Source organism: Triturus cristatus, chromosome 7, assembly GCF_964204655.1.
Source record: "Triturus cristatus chromosome 7, aTriCri1.1, whole genome shotgun sequence".
Lineage (NCBI taxonomy): Eukaryota > Metazoa > Chordata > Amphibia > Caudata > Salamandridae > Triturus > Triturus cristatus.
The window spans coordinates 1,014,054,286-1,014,074,892 of NC_140590.1; the positions used below are offsets into that span (position 1 = coordinate 1,014,054,286).

At 49.2% G+C, this 20,607-nt stretch overlaps 1 protein-coding gene across 1 annotated transcript in view; it reads left to right on the plus strand.

The window, feature by feature from the left end:
- RAD50 (RAD50 double strand break repair protein) overlaps window positions 1-20,607 on the plus strand; it is a 495,519-nt gene that overhangs the window by 263,464 nt on the left and 211,448 nt on the right. Inside the window, exon 14 of the mRNA XM_085618052.1 lies at window positions 5,841-6,078. Coding sequence (XP_085474178.1) covers window positions 5,841-6,078 — 238 coding nt within the window. The remainder of the gene's footprint in view (window positions 1-5,840; window positions 6,079-20,607) is intronic.

Sequence of the window (20,607 nt, forward strand, 5' to 3'; positions counted from 1 at the left end):
AGGATCGGCCTCCTCTTTTCAGCCCCCACTTACTTCCTGCCAGTGTTTTCTGCTCTACAGGGGTCTGCAGCAGCCAGCAGACCCTCTAGTATGCCTCACTCCTTGCGGCCGTCTGCAGATTACTTTTAGGCTGCTCGGCTAGCAACTCCTCAGAGACCTGTATGTCTCCTTTGATGTCAGTTGTCCTGAAAAATAGTGCTGTAGCAGAGTTGAATGAGCCAGATGGTCATGAGGCATGTCTCACTCCGCTCCCATCCTGTCCATGATCCATATAAATACTTTGAATAAACAATTTAAATAGGGTTGTCACTAGAATAAATTCCAAACTAAAAAAAAGAAAATAGTGTAAATTGTGCATCGTAGAATCACATTACACATTATGTGTGTGTTAAGCCATGATAACACACAGATTTTGGAAGCCTTTAGGTTGGATTAAACCTGTCACATGGTTTCAAACACCAGAACGGTGTTCAAGTGTTCACTCTGGGTATAATGCACAGTGCATCTCTCAGTTTCTCCTATGTTATTGCTCAGTGAAATAAGAAACTTGAGCCATTCACGCTATAATTTTCCTTTTAGTACCGAGGCCTAGTTTTGATGGGGAAACGTATTTCCTTGTGCCTATTCTATGTCATAGACCAAGCTTCACAAACACAAGTCTTATGGACTGTGAGAATCAGTTCTCTAAGTCTGACTCTCACTTGGCCTTTGCTTGTCAGTGGTTTATTTGGCACATACACTCTGTTATGTTACCAGGCTGTGAGCCTGGTAGCATAACATGCTTTACAACATCCCTTACAAAACTCTTGTGAGCTGCACCCTCCGCTATTCCCTCTAATGGCTGAGATTACATGTCTTTCAAGAGTTTCTCTTTGTTACTCTTTGTGGCCTTGATGCAATTCTGCCCTTTTCTGATGTTGGTTGCGTATGAGCTGTTATACCAGTACATTTGCAGGTCAACAAGCCCACATCTGTATACCCTTAAGAGTCCATCCTAACCATCTGATAAAAGCAAACTGAAAGCTGAAGTTGAAGACCCTTACAGAAGAATTTGGGTTGTATACATGGTAAAGCCATTATTAAGCCCTTCCTTTACCTCTGCCCTCAGCATGATCAAAGAAAGAATGAAAGGGATTCCACGGACCATTAACTGGTAAACCTAGTAAAAGCGGTCTGAGGGCATTTTTTTATCAAGTCGGTGTTCTAGTTTGCGCCCTCAGTGTCACATTTCCTTAATACTCTTTCTGTAATAACAATTCTACTCAGGAAGGCATAGAAATGGTGTTTTTCCAACTTTAGCTCAGTCACCGAATCCAATCTCTCAAAGTCCATGTGCAAAACACCTAACCTGAGAAGTAGAACTCTGTCATCCCCTTTGGCTCTTTGTTTTGGACCTTAGATATCCTAGTCCAAGTGTGAGAAATCGGATTGTTGGTGAGGAGGTGTGAGCCCTCCTCAAGCAGCTGTCACTATCATTGTAAGGATGAACCACAAAAGTCACTAAATTAACCTGTGCTTGGCCCTATGGTAGCTTGGCACAAAAGCAGTCAGGCTTAACTGAGAGGCAATCTGTAAAGTATTTATGCAACATGCAAACATAACGCAAGAAAAACACCACACAAATGTAGAAAAATAGAGTAAGTGTAAATATATAGAGTGAGACCACAACAACAAAAATCCAATCAGTAGAACCAGAGATATGACCTTCTCAAAGATTTAGGTAAGCATAGCGCCTAAAAGCACAAAGTGCCACATGCGGTTATCTGGTCGTGCTAGACCAGGGGAAAGCCATAAGTGCAGGCCAACTGCAATTGAGCACGGACCGGATACAGGGACAAGGCTAATCCCACTGAAAAAGTTACATGCTTAAAGTCTGTTGTGAAGGTCCAGTTCGGGCTGGAGAAGGCCGCAAGAAGCAGGGAGTGGTCGTCGCTGCAGCGCAAAGAGCAGGACGGCCATTGCAGACAGTTGTTGCTGTATTGCGAAGATCCTGTCTTCCGTCACAGATAGTCATTGCTGAAACTTCGCGTTGGCAGGCCTTCGGGCTGTCGTTGCTGTAGTGTGAAGTGCATATCTTACGTTCCCGGTTGTCGCTGGCAACTGCCTGGCACTGTAGTGCGAAGAGTGGATTCGCCAGAGCTTCACATTGATGGGCAGTGTGGGTGGCAAGATCTGGCATGGATGGGTCCTTTCACGGTCACTGAGAACCCAAACTACAGGATTTCTCCTTTTCTTCAGAAGACTCAGCCTAGCCAAAACTAGCATAGCTCAGGCAGTTCCAATTGCAGCAGTTCAGCTGGGCAGTTGCAGGGAGGCCTCTGGAGATTGTTGCGTCACTGTAGCTCACAACCGAAGGCCAGCCAGCTGACCCCTGGAGTCACTCTGCCTGGGATGAGGGGGACAGGTCTGGTCTTCCTTCTCAGAGATAAGGGCAGGCCTCAGCCAGAAGGCCAGTCCTCTGGCAGCAGGGCCGTCCTTCTCCTGTAGTATCTACAGGTCCAGGAAAGAAACTGAAGAGTGGGTGTGAGGGGTCCAATTTTATACCTGGTACCTGCTTTGAGGTGGAAGAAACCTCTAGAGTTTTCCTCCCACATCTGGTTGTGGAATTGCTTTGAGTCACCTGCCCAGGCCCCAAATTATTTGGGGTGACACAAGGCGAGTGTGAAGTCCTTTGAGAGAGTCAATAGTCCCCTATTGAAGTGCAAGTTTGGTAAGTGACAGCCCCGCACCCACCCATACTATTAGGATAGCCCATCCTGCCAACATTTAGTCCTCCATTGTGTTACTGTCTGGGAGGAATACACAAAGGCCAACTACCAACTACAAGTAGTCATGTGACCCAGGACTTAAGGTGCAGGCACCAAATGGTTAGGACAAGAAAATGTCAATTTTCTCAGAGTGATATTTTCAGAATTGTGACCTAAAAATGAACTTTACAATTAAAGAGGATTATAAATCACAATTCTTTAGAGACGAAACATGATATTTCTACCTGTCCCCAAGCAGAGGTTATCACGTATTAAATGTAATAAGGTAACCCAATGTTATGCTTTAGAAGAGGTAGGCCTCACAATAGTGAAAAACTAATTAAGGAGTTTTTCACTGCCAGCACATGTAAAACTTCAAAGCAGCTGTCCAACTTTTTAAATATACTTCACCATGACCTATGTGTGATTTGAGGCCTACCCTTTGAGTGACCTTTATGTATTAGAAAGGAAGGTTTAGGCTTGGCAAACGTTTTACTTTGTCAAGTCAAATTTCAAGTTCAAAACTGCCACAGGCTACAATGGCAGACTTGAGACCTCCTTGGAAAGATTACTTTATTGGGTGACACAAAGAGTGCTGCAGGCCCACTAGTAGCACTTAATTTAGAGGCCCTAGGTGCATGTAATACCACTTAACTAGTGACTTTGAAACAAATGAAATGTACAAATTGGTTGTAAGCCAGTTTTACCTCATTTAGAGGAGAGAGCACAATCAATTTACCACTGGTTAATAGTCGTAAAATGCACAGAATCCTAAAAGCCAACAAAAACGGATTCCAAAAACAGTAGGAGAGAAGGCAAACATTTTGGGGCTGAGTCTGCAGAAAGGACCAAGTCCAACACCAAGCATCAACATGTTTGGCCCTAGATTACATCTGATGAATGTTTCAGATTCTACAAGCCCCATCCTCTGGTAGCAGGGCCCACTCCTTCTGCAGCTCCTCCAGAGACTTTAGGGATATTCCTTAGAATTGGTCCATAGAATGCTTCTTAGCTTGTGTCTGTACTTATTCAACAGCCTTATGCTGGAGTAGTATGTAAAACATTGTGCTTTAGTAGACTCATGCCCTTTGGTTACTCCAGAAACGCCTCTGTTCTGTAGTCTCCCAGATGTATTATCTTTCCATCACACCATTCTTACGGACGTAAGCACTCTTGTGATGAGATTGAGAAGTGTTCTGAATTATAGCAGCATGAGTTGCGCTTTTCCGAGCTAGATTAATCTTAAATGAGCAAGACATTTGAGATTCTGGACCAGAAATGGCCAAAACAGTCCTTGCACAAAGAAGCATTGTTGAAACATTACTGTCTAAACGACACTGAGGGCAGTCTCTCAGAGACTATTGAATTGCTGTCATTGAATAATGCCACAGGCTGTAGATGAAGTAAAGAGCACACCATTGCATCGCTTAATGGAATCACATAATAGAACCCAACGTAGATGGGATGAAGTAAACACAAGGAGATGATGGACGGAGCGCTGAAACTTTTCAGACACTCACCCCCAGTCACAGATCTGGGTTAAATCCATCATCGTTATTTTGCTTACCATGCCACCCCAGTTCAGACACAGCTATATGCAAATCAGTCTTGACCCTGTGCCTCATGGGAACAGGCCATCCCAAACTGGCAAGCCATGTCTTCCCTGGATCGGAAACAAGCATCCTGAGAAAGTTTCAGCGCTCCATCCATCATCTCCTTGTGTTTCCTTTGTTCATCATAAGTTGGCAGGGTATGCCCAGAAGTGGGTTCCTTACTCACTTTGCCACTGGATTCAAGCTAGTCGGGCTGATGAGGGCTGTTAGCCTGAAACCGGTCCCGGGATCCTTCTGTTTGATGGGATGAAGTGCACATGTTTGCATCTGCTGCACAGTCAGGGGTGGTGCCCGTTGCAGGTAAAGGGGCCGCCATTTAAGTTAAGAAATGGCACACTTCTAGATGTTCCTTCAGACCAGCCTGGAAACGCACGATAGAGAGAGAGATGTTTCTTTTCAAATGCAAAAAGAGAGGTTTGATGCAGTATAAAACACCTTCAACGTAAATGACTGGTTAGCAAAGGGATACACTTTTTCGTACATCATTATAATATCGGACTGAAATGTGCATTGAATAACTCCCATATTAACACACCCTCGCATCAATCTCAAAATTGACTTAAACAGCATCTTTAGAGTGTCCTCATTGCAGCTTGGGCACCCTCCTAATAGCAGGAAATGGTCTCCTATTACTATAAATTGCTGTGGTATTGACTTCATATTATACCCTCTGAGTGTTTCCCCCACAAAGCCCCGAAACTGCCCACATACGAGCCTAAACAAGTGTTGTAATGTGTGATATTGCCAAACACGGCTCTCAGTGGTGTCGGGTATACAGTATTAATCTTATATAATTAGATTTTGACGATTACATAAGGCTTATATTTGTGCTTTGTGCTGTCTGCTGCAAGTATCCTGGTTGAAGGTTCCTTGATGGACTCCGTAAATGTTTTTGTATTGAGCTTTTCACCACCTATGGGTGTTCTAAGTTCAACTTCATCAACTTTGTGTTTTTTCCATAAAAGTTCACCTACTTCATGAAAAAAAGTAACGGGTGCAAAATCCTGTAAAAACATACGTTGAGAGGGGAAAAAACTCACGATACCTGTTATTGTGCAGGTAAATTCCTTACAAAAATGTCCTACAAAACTCTTTTTGCAGAAAATGTTCGCCCTCAGGAAAAATATTGCACAGGTAATATAAGGTAGTCATTTCATGGATTTCTGCAGTTTGTTTCCTTTCACAACTTATCTAGCAATAGCATAATTTCACATACTTTTATGCAAAAGTCAATGCATTTTTAAATGTTTGTTTCTGGATGGACCGCCAATATGTCTGATTTGCTGTTATCCCGGCTTAGCCATTGTCGGCCTCTACCCCCCAAGAGAGGCAGACACTGACATGTTTCATCACCCACCTGCTGCAGTGTCGAATCATAATTAAGTGTATTTCCTGCTTCTCTGGGCATTTCTATTAACTTTCTTTTTTTTTTTTGCTTGCCCTTACTAATTTTATTTTACATTTCTTTAATGCTGATCAGCCATGCTTGCTGGAGCCACGGCTGTTTACACACAGTTCATCACCCAGTTGACGGAAGAGAACCAGCCATGTTGCCCAGTGTGTCAGCGGGTGTTCCCATCGGAGGCGGAGCTGCAGGATGTGATCAGCGACATGCAGTCCAAGCTGCGTCTTGTTCCGGACAAGCTCAAGTCCACGGAGGGTGAACTGAAGAGGAAAGAGCGGAAACGGGACGAGATGATGGGGCTGAGACCTGTGATGTAAGCTTACTCTAGAGAGTGTGTCACAAGTATTTGATTGCTACAGCAGTGTTAGTGGTTATAGCTAGCCCACGCATACCAACGGTGCAATGAAACAAGTCTTTTTATAGTGCAAAATACTTTGTAATAGAAACATTAGTGTGTGGGAAAAGTCAATCAGTCAGTCGTGGTGTTTTTACTCTTAATATTGCAGTGTAAATATCAGTAGTAAATTGTAATAGAGATTACATTTATCTTGGTTTTAAAGTACGCCACATACCACAATATCAAGCCCCTTCGGAGTACTTACCTGCTACAAATATACTTAGAAATAGTGATCTGGGACAAACAAAAATGAAAAAGTAAGAGGAGGAATGAAGATGAAGTTCAATTACTAAGCTGGGAAATTCACAAAAAGTAGTGTTTTCTGATGGATACATCTGCCAGTGGATTCCTCACCTTGTGAATATCCCCTGCGCCAGCATTCCACGGAACTTTTCTTTCCCAGCACTCCACGTCGACGTGGGCGACGTCGCAATGAATCGGCTCCGCTCGTGACTCCGTACGACGTCACCGGAGCCATAAGAAGCCCACGTCGGCGTGATGACGTCAGTTCCCTTTTTTCCGCGCCATCGACGCGCAACGGTTTTTTCCAGGGCTCTCTAGCTACTTTGTAGTTTAGCTGTGTTACTGTTTAAAATTCGGTACGTCTTCGACGAGGATGTCGGGCTTTAAGCCCTGTAGGGAATGTGGAGGTCTGATGTCCATGACTGATCCGCATCAAGACTGCTTGTGGTGCCTTTCTTCGGACCACGATGTAGAAGATTGTGCGTGCTGTAGGAGGATGAATCCTAAGGCGCTGAAGGAGAGGAAGACTAAGCTCTTTATGAAGAAGATCGGTGAGGAGAAGAGAGGAAGAAAAAAAGAGAAGTCGAGGCGGGAGTCGTCGACTTCGAGGTCGTCGAAGTCGAAGAAGCATCACAAAAAGAGAAAGCATTCTTCTCGCCGTCTGTCCTCGAAGTCCAGGAAGTCGAGGTCGACTTCGCCCCGTCGGCGTCGAAGCAAGGACTTGTCACCGTCTCCTTCGAAGTCTTCGAGAGGTTCTCCTTCGCCGAAGCGGGCTCCAGCTCAGTCCCCGACGCAGTCACCGGCTCCGTCTAAGGCGTCGACTCCGGTTCGAGTGGAGTCTGAGGTCTCTGTGGATGAACAAGAACAGGAAGAGCCTGCTCCGGTGCCTGATGAATCTGCAGCTCCGGTGGAAGACACTGCGGAGCCGACGCCGGAGACTCCACAAAGGGATACAGGGTCTGTTCCTTATCCTCAATTCCCGGCTCCAGGTACCAATTCAACACATTTTCTGAATGCCATGTATGGTATATTTAATAGGGCGGCCTTCCCATCCGGAGCACCAACTGGTCCCGTGGGTCCGATGGCGTATACGCTAGGGGTGCCGCAGCATTATGCTCAGGCCCCCTTTTTGCCCTTTCATGCCGATGGCGCCTTCGTGGCAGTTTCCGGCGCCGTCTGGGGTCCGACACGACTTCGGATGGACCATCAGACTTCGGAGCCTTCTTCGACGCCGTGACCGACTCCATCGGCGTCGCGTCCGGCGCCGCCGACTCCACCTATGGCGCCGCCGACTCCGGTACCTCTGGCTCCACCGACGCTGCGTATGACGTAGACTACGCCGGCTCCCCGAATTCGATCAAGGAGGGAGGCCCAGAGGGTTTTGGAGGAAGGAAGATATAGAGCAGAGGTGGAAGAAGGTGAAGTCGACTCTTCTTCGGATGAGTTTGAGGGAATTGAAGAAGCAAGTGGTTTGGATACAACCACACAGTGGGAGCATACTTCTGCTAGATCTTCTCCACCTCAGGAATTGGCGCACTATCATGTGGTGATTAAGAAAGCCGCAGAACTGTTGGATCTGCAGCTGCCCTCTGTGGAGTACAAGTCAAACTTGCTTACGGAGGTGTTGCATTCTCCGTCATCAGCTTCGGAGCCTTTGTTACCTTTCAATGAGGCCATCTTGGAGCCGGTCTTGGAGGTGTGGAAGAAACCTCTTTCATCTCCGGCGGTTTCCAGACAGGTGGCAAGAAGGTACAGGGTTGCACCAGGGGATCCTGATTTTTTGTCTACACATCCATCTCCGGAGAGCCTAGTTGTGCAGGCTTCTTGTTCAAAACATGCTTCGGGTGCTTTCCCTCAGTCTCCAGCTGATAGGGAGTCCAAGAAAGTTGATCAGGCGGCCAAAAAGTCCTTCTCCTCAGGAAGTATGGCGTTGAAATCATCTAATGCCACATGCCTGCTGGGGCGTTATGTTCATGCCTTGATGGACTCTATTAAATGTTTGGCCCCTAAGTTGCCTGAGGGGGATAAGTCGTCCTTCTTGGAGGTTGTTGCGGACACTCGGGCAGCTGCCAGACAGGTGATTCAGACAGGGCTGGATACAGCGGACTCGGTGGCGAGGATTATGGGGTCGTCTATAGCCGCAAGAAGGCAGGCTTGGCTCCGTTCCTCTGGATTCTTGGCGGATGTTCAGGCTACGTTGGTTGATCTGCCATTCGACGGACAGAAACTGTTTGGGGAGAAAGCAGACTCTGCCCTTCAACGATTTAAGGACAGCAGATTGACGGCGAAGTCCTTGGGTCTGCAGGCTCCTGCTAGGGGTTCAGCTTTTCGGAAGTTTAGGGGTTTCGGAAGAACATCCTTTCGCTCCTTCCGACAGCCCCAACAGCAGCAGCAGCAGCAACAACAAAATCCCCTCTATAGGTCCTATAGAGGGAAGCAAAGGGGTCGGAGAGGTTCTGGTCGCAACCCCTCTTCTTCCTCCTCCTCTTCTGCTCCCAATGAGGCTTCAGAGAAGCAGCCCTAGATCCCCCATCCCGGATCATGTAAGTCCTGTGGGGGGTCGGGTGTCCTACTTTCTACGGGGTTGGAAATCTATTACAACAGACCTTTGGGTTTTGAACCTCGTAGAGACTGGGTACGCCCTTCCCTTTCGGGAGTTTCCTCCCCCTTACCCTCCTTGCCAAGGTTATTGCTCGGAAGACCATCTGCTTCTCCTACAGAAAGAGGTTCTAGCCTTGCTTCAGAAGGGTGCAATAGAGGTGGTTCGGGAGCAGGAAAGGGGTCAGGGATGCTACTCCCGGTATTTCTTGATTCCCAAAAAGGACGGCAGATTGCGTCCGATTCTGGACCTCAGAATCTTGAACTTTTACCTGAAACAGGAGAAATTCAAGATGCTGACCCTTGCGCAGGTTCTTCAGGCGTTGCAGCAAGGAGACTGGATGGTGTCGCTCGACTTGCAGGACGCGTACTTCCATGTCCCAATCCTGAAGTCGCACAGGAAGTGTCTCCGTTTTACGGTTGGGTCGCAACACTACCAGTTTGCGGTCCTCCCGTTTGGTCTTACTACCGCACCTCGAGTCTTCACAAAGGTGATGGCAGTGGTAGCTGCTCATCTCAGGAGGTCGGGGATTCCGGTTTTCCCCTACCTGGACGACTGGCTTCTGAAGGCAGAGTCCCCAGAGATGGTGCAGCGTCATCTGCGGGTAACATCTCAGCTGTTATACAACTTGGGTTTCTCGATCAATGTGCCCAAATCTCACCTGGTGCCCTCTCAACGCGGCCTGTTCATAGGGGCGGTACTGGACACTACTGTGTGTCGGGCATTCCCTCCTCCTCAAAGGATTCTCGACATTCAGGAAATGGTCCCTTTATTCCACAATGGAGCGGTTGTTCCAGTTCTGAAGGTCCTTCGCCTGCTCGGTCTGTTCGCCTCCTGCATACTGTTGGTCAACCATGCACGCTGGCACATGAGGGCGCTCCAGTGGTGCCTCCGCAGGCAGTGGTATCAGCACAATGGAGATCTCAGGGAGTCGATCAGGATCTCTGGAGAAGCTGCAGCGGATCTATCTTGGTGGAGCGTGGGTGCAATCTGTCTCAAGGGAAGCCCTTCAATCTACCTCCATCGGTGGCCACAGTGATTACGGATGCATCCACCCTAGGGTGGGGTGCTCATCTGGGGGATCTGGAGATCAATGGTCTTTGGTCTCCAGAGGAGAGGTTGCTTCACATCAACCTTCTGGAATTGCGGGCGATTCGTTTGGCACTCAAGGCCTTCCTCCCTTCCCTTCGCGGTCAGTCTGTTCAAGTCCTGACGGACAACACTACCGCGATGTGGTATATCAACAAGCAGGGAGGAGTGGGGTCGCGTTGTCTCTGCAGAGAGGCTCTGCGTCTCTGGTCCTGGGCTCAGGACCATCAGATTTGTCTGGTGGCAAATCATCTGGCCGGGGTGCTGACCGTGCGTGCGGACAGTCTCAGTCGACAGTTCTCCGCCGACCACGAGTGGAGGCTCCATCCGGAGGTAGTTCGTCACGTCTTTCGGACGTGGGGGACCCCTCGGGTGGACCTGTTCGCCACCCGCGAGAAGGCGCACTGCCCGTCATTCTGCAGTCTCCTGTTTCTGATGCAGGGGGCGTTGGGGGACGCGTTTCAGTTGAGTTGGGGCTCACGACTCCTTTACGCGTTTCCTCCCATACCCTTGATTCCTCGGGTTCTGAGGAAGATTCGCCAAGACCGGGCCCAAGTCATTTTGGTCGCCCCGGACTGGCCAAGAAGGGTGTGGTATACAGATCTTCTCCACCTCTCCTCGTGCCCTCCGCTCCATCTCCCTCTGAGGGCAGACCACCTCTCGCAGTCGGAGGGGCAGGTTCTACACCCCCACCTCCAGAGCTTACACCTTCATGCCTGGAGATTGAACGGGGCAACCTGAGTTCATTCTCTCTCCCGCCTGATGTGGTGGACGTTATTTTATCGGCCAGGCGACACTCCACCAAGTTCATTTACTCCTACAGGTGGTCCAAGTTTGTTAAATGGTGTGGAGAGAGATCCATTGACCCTTTAAAAGCTCATCTTTCTGAGGTGCTCCAGTTTGCCCTTTCCTTGGCTCAGCAGGGCTGTGCTGTGGCCACAGTCAAAGGCTATCTTTCGGCCTTATCGGCTTTTCTTTGTCTACCTGATCAACCGTCATTATTTAAATCTCCGGTTGTACTGAGGTTTATCAAGGGCCTTACGAACATGTTTCCTCCCACTCCTTTTGTAATGCCTCAGTGGGACCTTAATCTTGTTTTAACCTTTCTAATGGGGTCCCCATTTGAGCCTCTACATAGCTGTCATTTGAGGCTGTTGTCCTTTAAGGTGGTCTTTCTTGTAGCCATAACCTCGGCAAGGAGGGTGAGTGAGCTTCAAGCTCTTAGTTCTAAACCCCCTTTTCTTACATTACATGCTGAAAGGATGGTTCTGAGGACCAGGGCTGGTTTCCTGCCAAAAGTAGTTACTCTGTTCCATTTGGGGCAGTCTGTTACTCTCCCTGTTTTTTACCCTCCTCCACATCCTTCCAAAGAGGAGGAAAGACTCCATCGCCTGGACCCGAAGAGGGCTGTGAGTTTTTATCTGGACAGGACTAAAGACTTTCGTCTTGATGATCAACTCTTCATTGGCTACGTTGGTCAGTCAATGGGTAAAGCGGTGCACAAGCGCACGCTATCGAGATGGATCATCCTTGCCATCAAGATCTGCTACGCCCTGGCTGGTAAGACTCCTCCTGAGGGCATTAGAGCTCATTCAGCTAGAGCTAAGTCATCTACATCTGCTTTGGCCCGGGGTGTTCCTGTGGCAGATATTTGTAAGGCCGCGACTTGGGCCTCTCTCCATACTTTCGCAAAGCATTATTGCTTGGACTCAGATGAGGAGGGAGGGCCATTTCGCGCGCTCTGTCCTGCAAGACTTTCTGGTATAGGAAGGTGGACACCCTCCTCCAGGAGTGGGGACTGCTGTGGGAATCTATTCACAAGGTGAGGAATCCACTGGCAGATGTATCCATCAGAAGAACAAGTTACTTACCTTCGGTAACGCTTTTTCTGGTGGATACAGTATCTGCCTGTGGATTCCTCACTGACCCACCCGCCTCCCCGTTGTCCACCTTTGTATACCATGAAAGAGGTCTTGTTGGAATGTTTTGATACTTTCTTGTACATTTGTAGGAAATGCTGGTTTGTTTAGCATTCCTTTTCTTTGTATGCTATGTATATGTGTTGGTATACTGTGTATACTTGGTGTTGTTGTTTGCTCGCCTCGAAGGCTCGGAAAAAATGGGTGGAACTGACGTCATCACGCCGACGTGGGCTTCTTATGGCTCCGGTGACGACGTACGGAGTCGCGAGCGGAGCCGATGCATTGTGACGTCGCCCACGTCGACATGGAGTGCTTGGAAAGAAAAGTTCAGTGGAATGCTGGCGCAGGGGATATTCACAAGGTGAGGAATCCACAGGCAGATACTGTATCCACCAGAAAAAGCGTTACCGTAGGTAAGTAACTTGTTCTTCAGGGATTTTGTTGAAGTATTTTCATTTTTAGAGACCTGGAGAGAAGGTGTTCGAGCAGAGCTAGGGGCTTTGCCTCTGTCTTTCGCAGGGCGTTGCGTAGCAAATGTCTGTGAAGGCGCAGTACGTAGAGTCTGGCAGGTTTGTGATTCCTGGCTAACCTCGTAGATGGGACGCGCCGTATAAGGCATAGGATATTGGAGTTAATTCTGGGTTTCGCCCGGAGTCAGTAAAGACCTCATAAAGCAGGTGACTAATTTTGGCAATATTTCAGACTGTTGATCTAACAATCTGCTTAAATGGTTTTTACTTTTCTGTGTAGAAGGCCAGGGGTAATTTGTCAGAGGTTTACTCTGGTTAAGGTTATTGTTCCAGTCGTGCCACCTATGTTTGAATTGTTTCGAAGTCAGTAAGGCCATTTATTTATTTATTTGTAGGATTTATATAGCGCCTGAATCACCCACTAACTAAAGGGGTATCTCTGCGCGTTGGACTGTGCTGCTGGACAGGCTGACAGGCATTATTAAAATAGGGCGGTCTTAAGATGTTTCCTGAAATGCAGATAGTCAGGAAATTGTCTCAGGTGAATGGGGAGCTGGTTCCAGTAGAGGGGTGGGAGGTAGGAGAAAGATTTCCCACCTAGCCTTATTTTCCTGACACGCGGGACTAAGAGATGCGATTTGCTTCCTGACCTGAGGGTCCGGGTAGGGGCGTAATGGTTGAATTTCATAGAGATGTAGCGAGGACCTTTGTTATGCAAGGCCTTGTGGACGATGCAGCAAACTTTGAATTCAACACGCTTGCGTATTGGAAGCCAGTGGAGCTGTTGAAGAAGGGGAAGGGAGGCAGTTTTCAGCGGGGCATTCATGACAAGGCGCGCTGCGGTGTTCCGGACCACCTGCAATCTGCTAAGCGAGGACTGATTGACTGAGACCAGAAGAGCGTTGCAGTAGTCGAGACGGCTCATTACCATAGTCTGAATGAGAGTTTTACGAGTGGAATCCTGAAGGAGAGGGATGTTGTTAAAAGTTAGTGTTTTTGTGATTTGGTTGGATATTGTTGCTTCTTCCTCCTTTTTTTTTTCCTGACCTGTTTTTGTTGGTTTTCAGACTCTGGGCACTTTACCACTGCTGATCAGTGCTAAAGTGTATATGCACTCTGTGTAAATTGTGAACATGATTGGTTATCCATGATTTACATATTTGATTTACTGATAAGCCCCTAGTAATGTGCACTGAGTGTGCCAGGGCCTGTAAATCAAATGCTACTGCTGATTGTGTCACCCACTTAAGTAGTCCTGAAAAGGTATCTCAGACCTGCCACTGCAGTGTCTATGCGCAGTTTAACTGCCATGTTAGCTTGGCAAATGCGCCCTCTTGCCAGGTCCTAACCTTCCCTTTTTCTACATGTAAGGCACCCCTATAGGCCCAAGGTACCCCCCTGGGGAGGGTGCAGTGTATGTAAAAGGTAAGACATGTACTAGTATCTGAAAGAAACACGTTAGTTAGATTCCTCACCTTAGAATATCCCCAGGCGTCAGGCTGGATCCGGAAAGATTTTTTGTCAGCAATACCCCTTGCGCGTCGCTAGGCGTCATCTGCGGCTCCGCGTCCGTCGTCATGCGCCGGAATGACGTCGTCGGAGTACTTGGACGCCGCTCTCGCGCGCTGACGTCAGTTCTTCGTCCGTTATCACAGGACTGGGCAGATGAGCTGGGGGATGCCAGTGGCCTTGACACCTCCCCTGACACTGGCTTCATCTCTCCTCCGACCGTGGCTTCGGAAGAAGGTGCTACCTTTTCTGTGGCGTTGCGTAAGGCGGCCGAAGCCCTCGGGCTGGAGCTACCTACTGTGGCCGTGAGGACTAACCTCCTCACTGAAGTGCTCCAACCGTCAGCAAGCTTCTTGGAGCCTCTGCTGCCGTTTAGCGAAGCCGATGGGCGGGACGCAGAGCGGTATGCCATCCGATGTGGTTTGGACACAACGGACTCGCTTGGCAGGGCAATGTCGTCCATGGTGGTGCTTCGCCCTCACGCCTGGTTGCGGTCCAAGTCTTTTTCCGGGGATGTCCAGAGCACCGTCATGGACATGCTCTTTGATGGCGATCGCCTCTTTGTCGACAAAGCGGACAGTGTGCTGGAGCGCTTTAAGGACTCCAGGGCTATGGCCAAGTCCTTGGGTCTCTCGGCCCGCGCCTGCAAACTTCCACTTTACGCCCCTTTCGTGGCCAAGGAAGGGGCGTCCCCTCACGTCCGCCTAGCCACAGGCCGCAGAACAATCCTCCACGAGGTCTCTGACGTGGATTCCGTTGAGGCGGTACAGGGGTGTCAACGTGCCGGTCCATCCAGATCCACCCCAGCAGCATCCGCCTCAAAGCCTTCCTAGTCCGTGCTTTCAGGCCCATTCCACGCCAGTGGGCGGCAGAGTTCGCTATCACCTGCTCCACTGGCGTTCCATCACTCCGGACAGGTGGGTGCTGTCCGGAGGGGCTACTCCCTCCCCCCCTCCCCCCCCCCCCTCTCTTCGAGACGACCCCTCCAGCCATGCCACTGCATGTCGGGGGATCACTTGAATCTTCTACGGGAGGAAGTTGCGGCCCTCTTGGCCAAAGGGGCCGTTGAACGCGTTCCTGGTCCAGAAGTAGGCCGTGGTTGTTATTCCCACTACTTTCTGGTTCCCATGAAGGGCAAAGGGGGCCTACGCCCTGTCTTGGACCTCAGGAGCGTCAACGCCTTCCTGCGGAAGGAGAGGTTCAAGATGCTCACCTTAGCTCAGGTTCTGGCTGCCCTAGACCCTGGAGACTGGATGGTAGCGTTGGACTTGCAGGACGCTTATTTTCACATCCCCGTCCTGCTGGCCCACCGGCGTTATCTGCGGTTCACGGTGGGTCAGGAGCATTTTCAGTTTACTGTGCTCCCCTTCGGCCTCACCAGTGCCCCTCGGGTGTTCACGAAAGTGATGGCGGTGGTCGCAGCTCATCTGCGCAGATCAGGGGTTCCAGTCTTCCCCTATCTCGACGACTGGCTGTTGAAGGCAGGCTCGCCCCAGCAAGCCGTCTCCCACCTCCAGACTACGGCCGACCTGCATTTGCTGGGGTTCTCCATCAATGTGCCGAAGTCGCATCTGAGTCCCTCCCAAATGCTCCTCTTTATCGGGGCGGTTCTGGACTCTGCGCAGTTCCGGGCTTATCCTCCGGTCCAGCAGGTCTGGGATATTCAGGCTCTGATTCCCATCTTTCAGCCTCTATCCTGGGTTTCGGTCAGGTTGGTGCTGCGGCTTCTGGGTCTGATGGCCTTCTGCATCCTGTTAGTGCATCACGCCAGGTGGCGAATGCGGGCTCTGCAGTGGGCCCTGAAGTTTCAGAGGGCCCAGCATCGGGGCAACCTGTCCGACCATGTCTTGATCTCGGAGGGCACCGCAAAGCAGTTGCAGTGGTGGCTCTCGAACCGCGATTGGGTCAGCGGCAGATCCCTCTCCCTACCCCACCCGGAGCACATAGTGGTGACGGATGCGTCCCTCCTGGGATGGGGGGGCCACATGGGGGAGGCGGAGATCAGAGGACTCTGGTCTCTGACGGAGTCTCAGCTCCATATCAACCTTTTGGAGCTGAGAGCGATCCGACTTGCACTGAAGGCATTCCTTCCTGTTGTCCGGGGAAGTGTGGTGCAGGTGTTCACGGACAACACCACCGCCATGTGGTATTGCAACAAACAGGGCGGGGTGGGGTCCTGGACCCTTTGTCAGGAGGCTCTGCGCCTCTGGACATGGCAAGAACATCAGGGCATCACCCTGGTGGTTCAACATCTGGCGGGCCCTCTGAACGCCAGAGCAGACGAACTCAGCCGCCGGTGCATGATGGATCACGACAGGCGTCTCAACTCGGACGTGACGCAAGGCCTCTTTCGGCAGTGGGGAGAGCCTTGGTTAGATCTATTCGCCACCGAAAGAGAACGCGCAATGTCAGCAGGTCTGCGCGTTGGAGTTTCCAAGGCGGCACTCGCTCGGGGACGCTTTTCGTCGTGAGTGGAGTTGCGGTCTGTTGTACGCCTTTCCGCCTATACCACTTCTGCCCAGAGTGCTGAAGAAGATCAGGCGCGACCGGGCCCAAGTCATCTTGGTGGCTCCGGATTGGGCACGAAGGTACTGGTATCCCGAGCTACTCAGTCTGTCAATCGATCCCCCGATACGACTGCCTCTTCAGGAGGACCTTCTGTCGCAGCAGCAGGGGACGGTCCTCCACCCAAACCTGTCCAGTCTCCACCTCCATGCGTGGAGATTGAGCGGCGACAGTTGATGCCATTTGACTTGCCTCCTGAAGTCTGCGATGTGATTCTGGCAGCCAGGCGTCCCTCCACTAAAACGGTATACGCCTGCAGGTGGAACAAATTTGTGGCATGGTGCACAGCAAAGGCTGTGGATCCCCTTTCCGCCCCTCTTTCTGAGGCTCTTCTCTTCCTTCTTTCTTTGGCCCAGCAGGGATCTGCTCTGGGCACTCCTAAAGGTTATCTTTCTGCAATCTCTGCCTTCCTCCGGCTCCCTGATCAGCCTTCTCTTTTCAAATCCCCTGTTGTTTCTCGATTCTTTAAGGGCATTACTCACATGTTTCCTCCTGTCCCTTTCGTAATGCCTCAGTGGGATTTAAATCTTGTTTTGACATATCTGATGTGCGCTCCCTTTGAGCCACTTCATAATTGTCCTTTTCGTCTGTTGACGCTTAAGACTGCTTTCCTAGTTGCCATCACCTCTGCTAGAAGGGTGAGTGAGCTCCAGGCTCTCTCTTCTAAGCCTCCTTTCCTTTCTATCCATCCAGACAAGGTTGCGCTCCGCACTCGCCCTTCCTTCCTTCCTAAGGTAGTGTCTGCCTTTCACATCGGGCAGTCTGTTACGCTGCCCACCTTCTTTTCGCCTCCGCATCCCTCGAAAGAGGAAGAGAGGCTCCACTGTCTGGACCCAAAACGTGCGCTCTCCTTCTATCTGGACCGCACAAAACTGTTCCGGGTGGACGACCAACTCTTCGTTGGCTACGTGGGCGCTAAGAAGGGGTGGGCGGTGCACAAGCGGATCATCTCTCGGTGGGTCGTTTTGTGCATCAAAGCTTGTTACTCCTTAGCTAAAAAGTAACTAAAAAGTAATCTCATGTAGGGCTGAGGGCCCATTCCACTCGGGCCACAGCGGCGACGACTGCCCTGGGTCGGTGAGTCCCCCTGCAGGACATCTGTCAGGCAGCAACGTGGGCCTCGCTGCACACGTTTGCCAAGCATTATTACCTGGACAGCCAAGCCCGGAGAGATGGCTTCTTTGGCCGTTCTGTTCTCCAGGACTTTCTGGTGTGATCTTGGTTCGCAGACCCACCACCGGGGTTGGTATTGCTGGGGTATCTATTCTAAGGTGAGGAATCTAACTAACGTGTTTCTTTCAGATGAACAAGTTACTTACCTTCGGTAACGATGTATCTATATGAAACATTAGTTAGTTAGATTCCTCACCGACTCACCCATCCTCCCCGTTCTGCGAACCGATATCTAGGGTTGAGGTTATCCCTTCCAGGGCCCTAGAAATTTTTGGCACCAGTGTCGGTCTCTTGCATGGCTCTGCGTTCCTGGCGCGGAAAGCTATGTACAAGAACTGATGTCAGCGCGTGAGGGCGACATCTAAGTACGCCGACGATGGACGCGGAGCCGCAGACGACGCCTAGCGACGCGCAAGGGGTATTGCTGACAAAATCTTTCCGGATCCAGCTTGATGCCTGGGGATATTCTAAGGTGAGGAATCTAACTAACTAATGTTTCTTACAGATACATCGTTACCGAAGGGAAGTAACTTGTTCATCTGTGGCATGTCTTGATGGTGAAATACTACCAATTTCGTTTTTCACTATTGAAACGCTATTTTTCCCCATAGGATAGAATGGGAGTTTATTTATAAAATCTTATAAATATAACTTCCCATTGGTACAAGATAGAGAAATTAAATTTAGGCTCTATGAACTCTGCAGAATTTATTAACACATCATTTAGTAAAGATGGTTTTTAAATTGTGTGTTTAAAAATGCCAGTTTTAGAAAGTATGCGTTTTCTTGTTTAACCATTATGTGTGCCTCTGCCTGTTTGTGTATTGACTGCCTGGTTTGTAAGTGACAGGGGCTGGGGATGTGCATTCACTGTAGACAGCCACTGGGGTGGGGGGGGGGGGTTGAGGTGTGCCTGGCCCTTCCTGGATGACTCAGACCTGAGGTGAATGGGGCTTGGCTGAATTTACAGTAGTAGAAGGAAATTTCCTTGCACCTGACTAGGGACTGTCTCCCTTGAACAATGCTGTCTCCACCCCCTGTGGACCATACTGCACCAGTGAGAACAGAACTGGTTTGGACTGGGATCAGAGACCCTTGCACAAAGAGAACAAAGACATTTTGGGGTATAAGTATTAAACCTAAAACACCTGAACTTTAGACTACTTCTGGAATCAAGAGGAACCTTTGCCAAGGAGACGAGCTGAAGAAACTGGAGGAGTACTGTCGCTTTGCTGTGTGCTGTCTGTGGTCAGCCTGCAGTAGCTGTTTCTGCCAAGGAAAGGACAAGGACTTTGCAATGTGCTGTGTCCCCCTGCTTGAGGAAGGTCTCCAAGGGCTTGAGTAGAGCTTGCCTCCTAATCTAAAGTCTCAGGACACAAAGACTTTACCCTCAGCTCCCCTGAACTTCCTTGCTGGGAGTTCTGACCTGCCAAGAGGTGCCTGTGACTGTGTTGGGCCTCTGGAGGTTGTTCCTGCCGTTGGGAGCTGGAAAAGCAACGCAATTACAAGACAATCGGCCCATCGCTCTTCTTGCGTCTGTTTTTCTGGCGCAGCACCGTTGTGCAAGAAGAATCTCCACGCATCGCTGCACTGCTCCCGAAACAAACGCAGTGTCTGTCGCCGCTGCAAGAACCGATGCATTAAGGGATCATGGCTGAAGAAACCAACACAGCACTGCTCAATGCTGCCGCAGCCATCGTCGATGCATCCCGGATTTCCACGCATTGTGCCTGTGCGGCAAGTTTTCCCGACGCATCACCCACGGATCAGAACTGTTTTAGGATCAACGCATCACTTCCCCCTACATACCGGATTCAACGCATCGCCCCCCTATGGTCTTAGGAATTGACGCATCTCTTTGTTTTTCGATGCTTCCCATCTCTGCGGCTGTTTGGCCTTGTGAATTTTGTCGCAACTACTGGTATTTTGAGAGAAATCACGCACCCATAGTTTTCTATAGGCCAAGTTGTTTGAAACCTTTTTAAAGTCATATTCCTATTAAATGTATGCTGGATTTTTGATGTTTTGGTCTTGTTGAGTTTAGATTAAGATACCTTAATTTTCTAAACTGGTGTGGTGTCCATTTGTGGTGTTAACACTGTATTACTGTGTGTTTTGAGTACAAATACTCTACATATTGCCTTTGGGATAAGTCTGTCTGCTCATGCCAAGCTACCCAGGGCGTGAGCAGGGGTTATCTAAAGTGTGTATCCCCTTTACCCTGACTAGAAGCAAGGGTCCCTATTTGGACAAGGTTACCTACCTCTGCCAACTATAGACCCCCATTTCTAACAGATATGTATTATGAGGCATAGATGTTAATCAAACATGACTCCTCAGTTTAATTTTGTGGTGTATTTCTGAAAGCAAGTGATTCATTGATTTCTACAAGAAAGCTCTCTATTTTTTGCTATATTGTATCTGAGAAAACTAGGTACGAATGTTTGCTAGACTGGCTGTAAATGTTGTGGTGTCTCCGTTTTTGTGTGGGACCCATATGACTGGACTATCATGTATATTTAGCACAAAACACTTGGTTTTATAGAACCTTCATTTTTTTACACACTATTTGATTACTGCATATGCACCTATATACATGTGTTCAGGGGGGACATGGCCTGGCGGTTTGGGCTGGACTTTTCCTATTGAAGCGGGGCTAAGACTGACATGCGTATGACTGGGTCCAAGCTTGGGTGGCATGGTGAGCTAAAGAACAAGGATTTGGAATGCTACCTCGAATGATTGTCAGTGGTTAGACTTATTCGAAGCATTTCTCCTATCACCTTTTATGTGTTTCATATATATGTGTAAGTCTCATTCTTGTAGAAAAGTAGCAAACCATCTAAAGGCCTAAACAGATGCTTCAGCTATATTT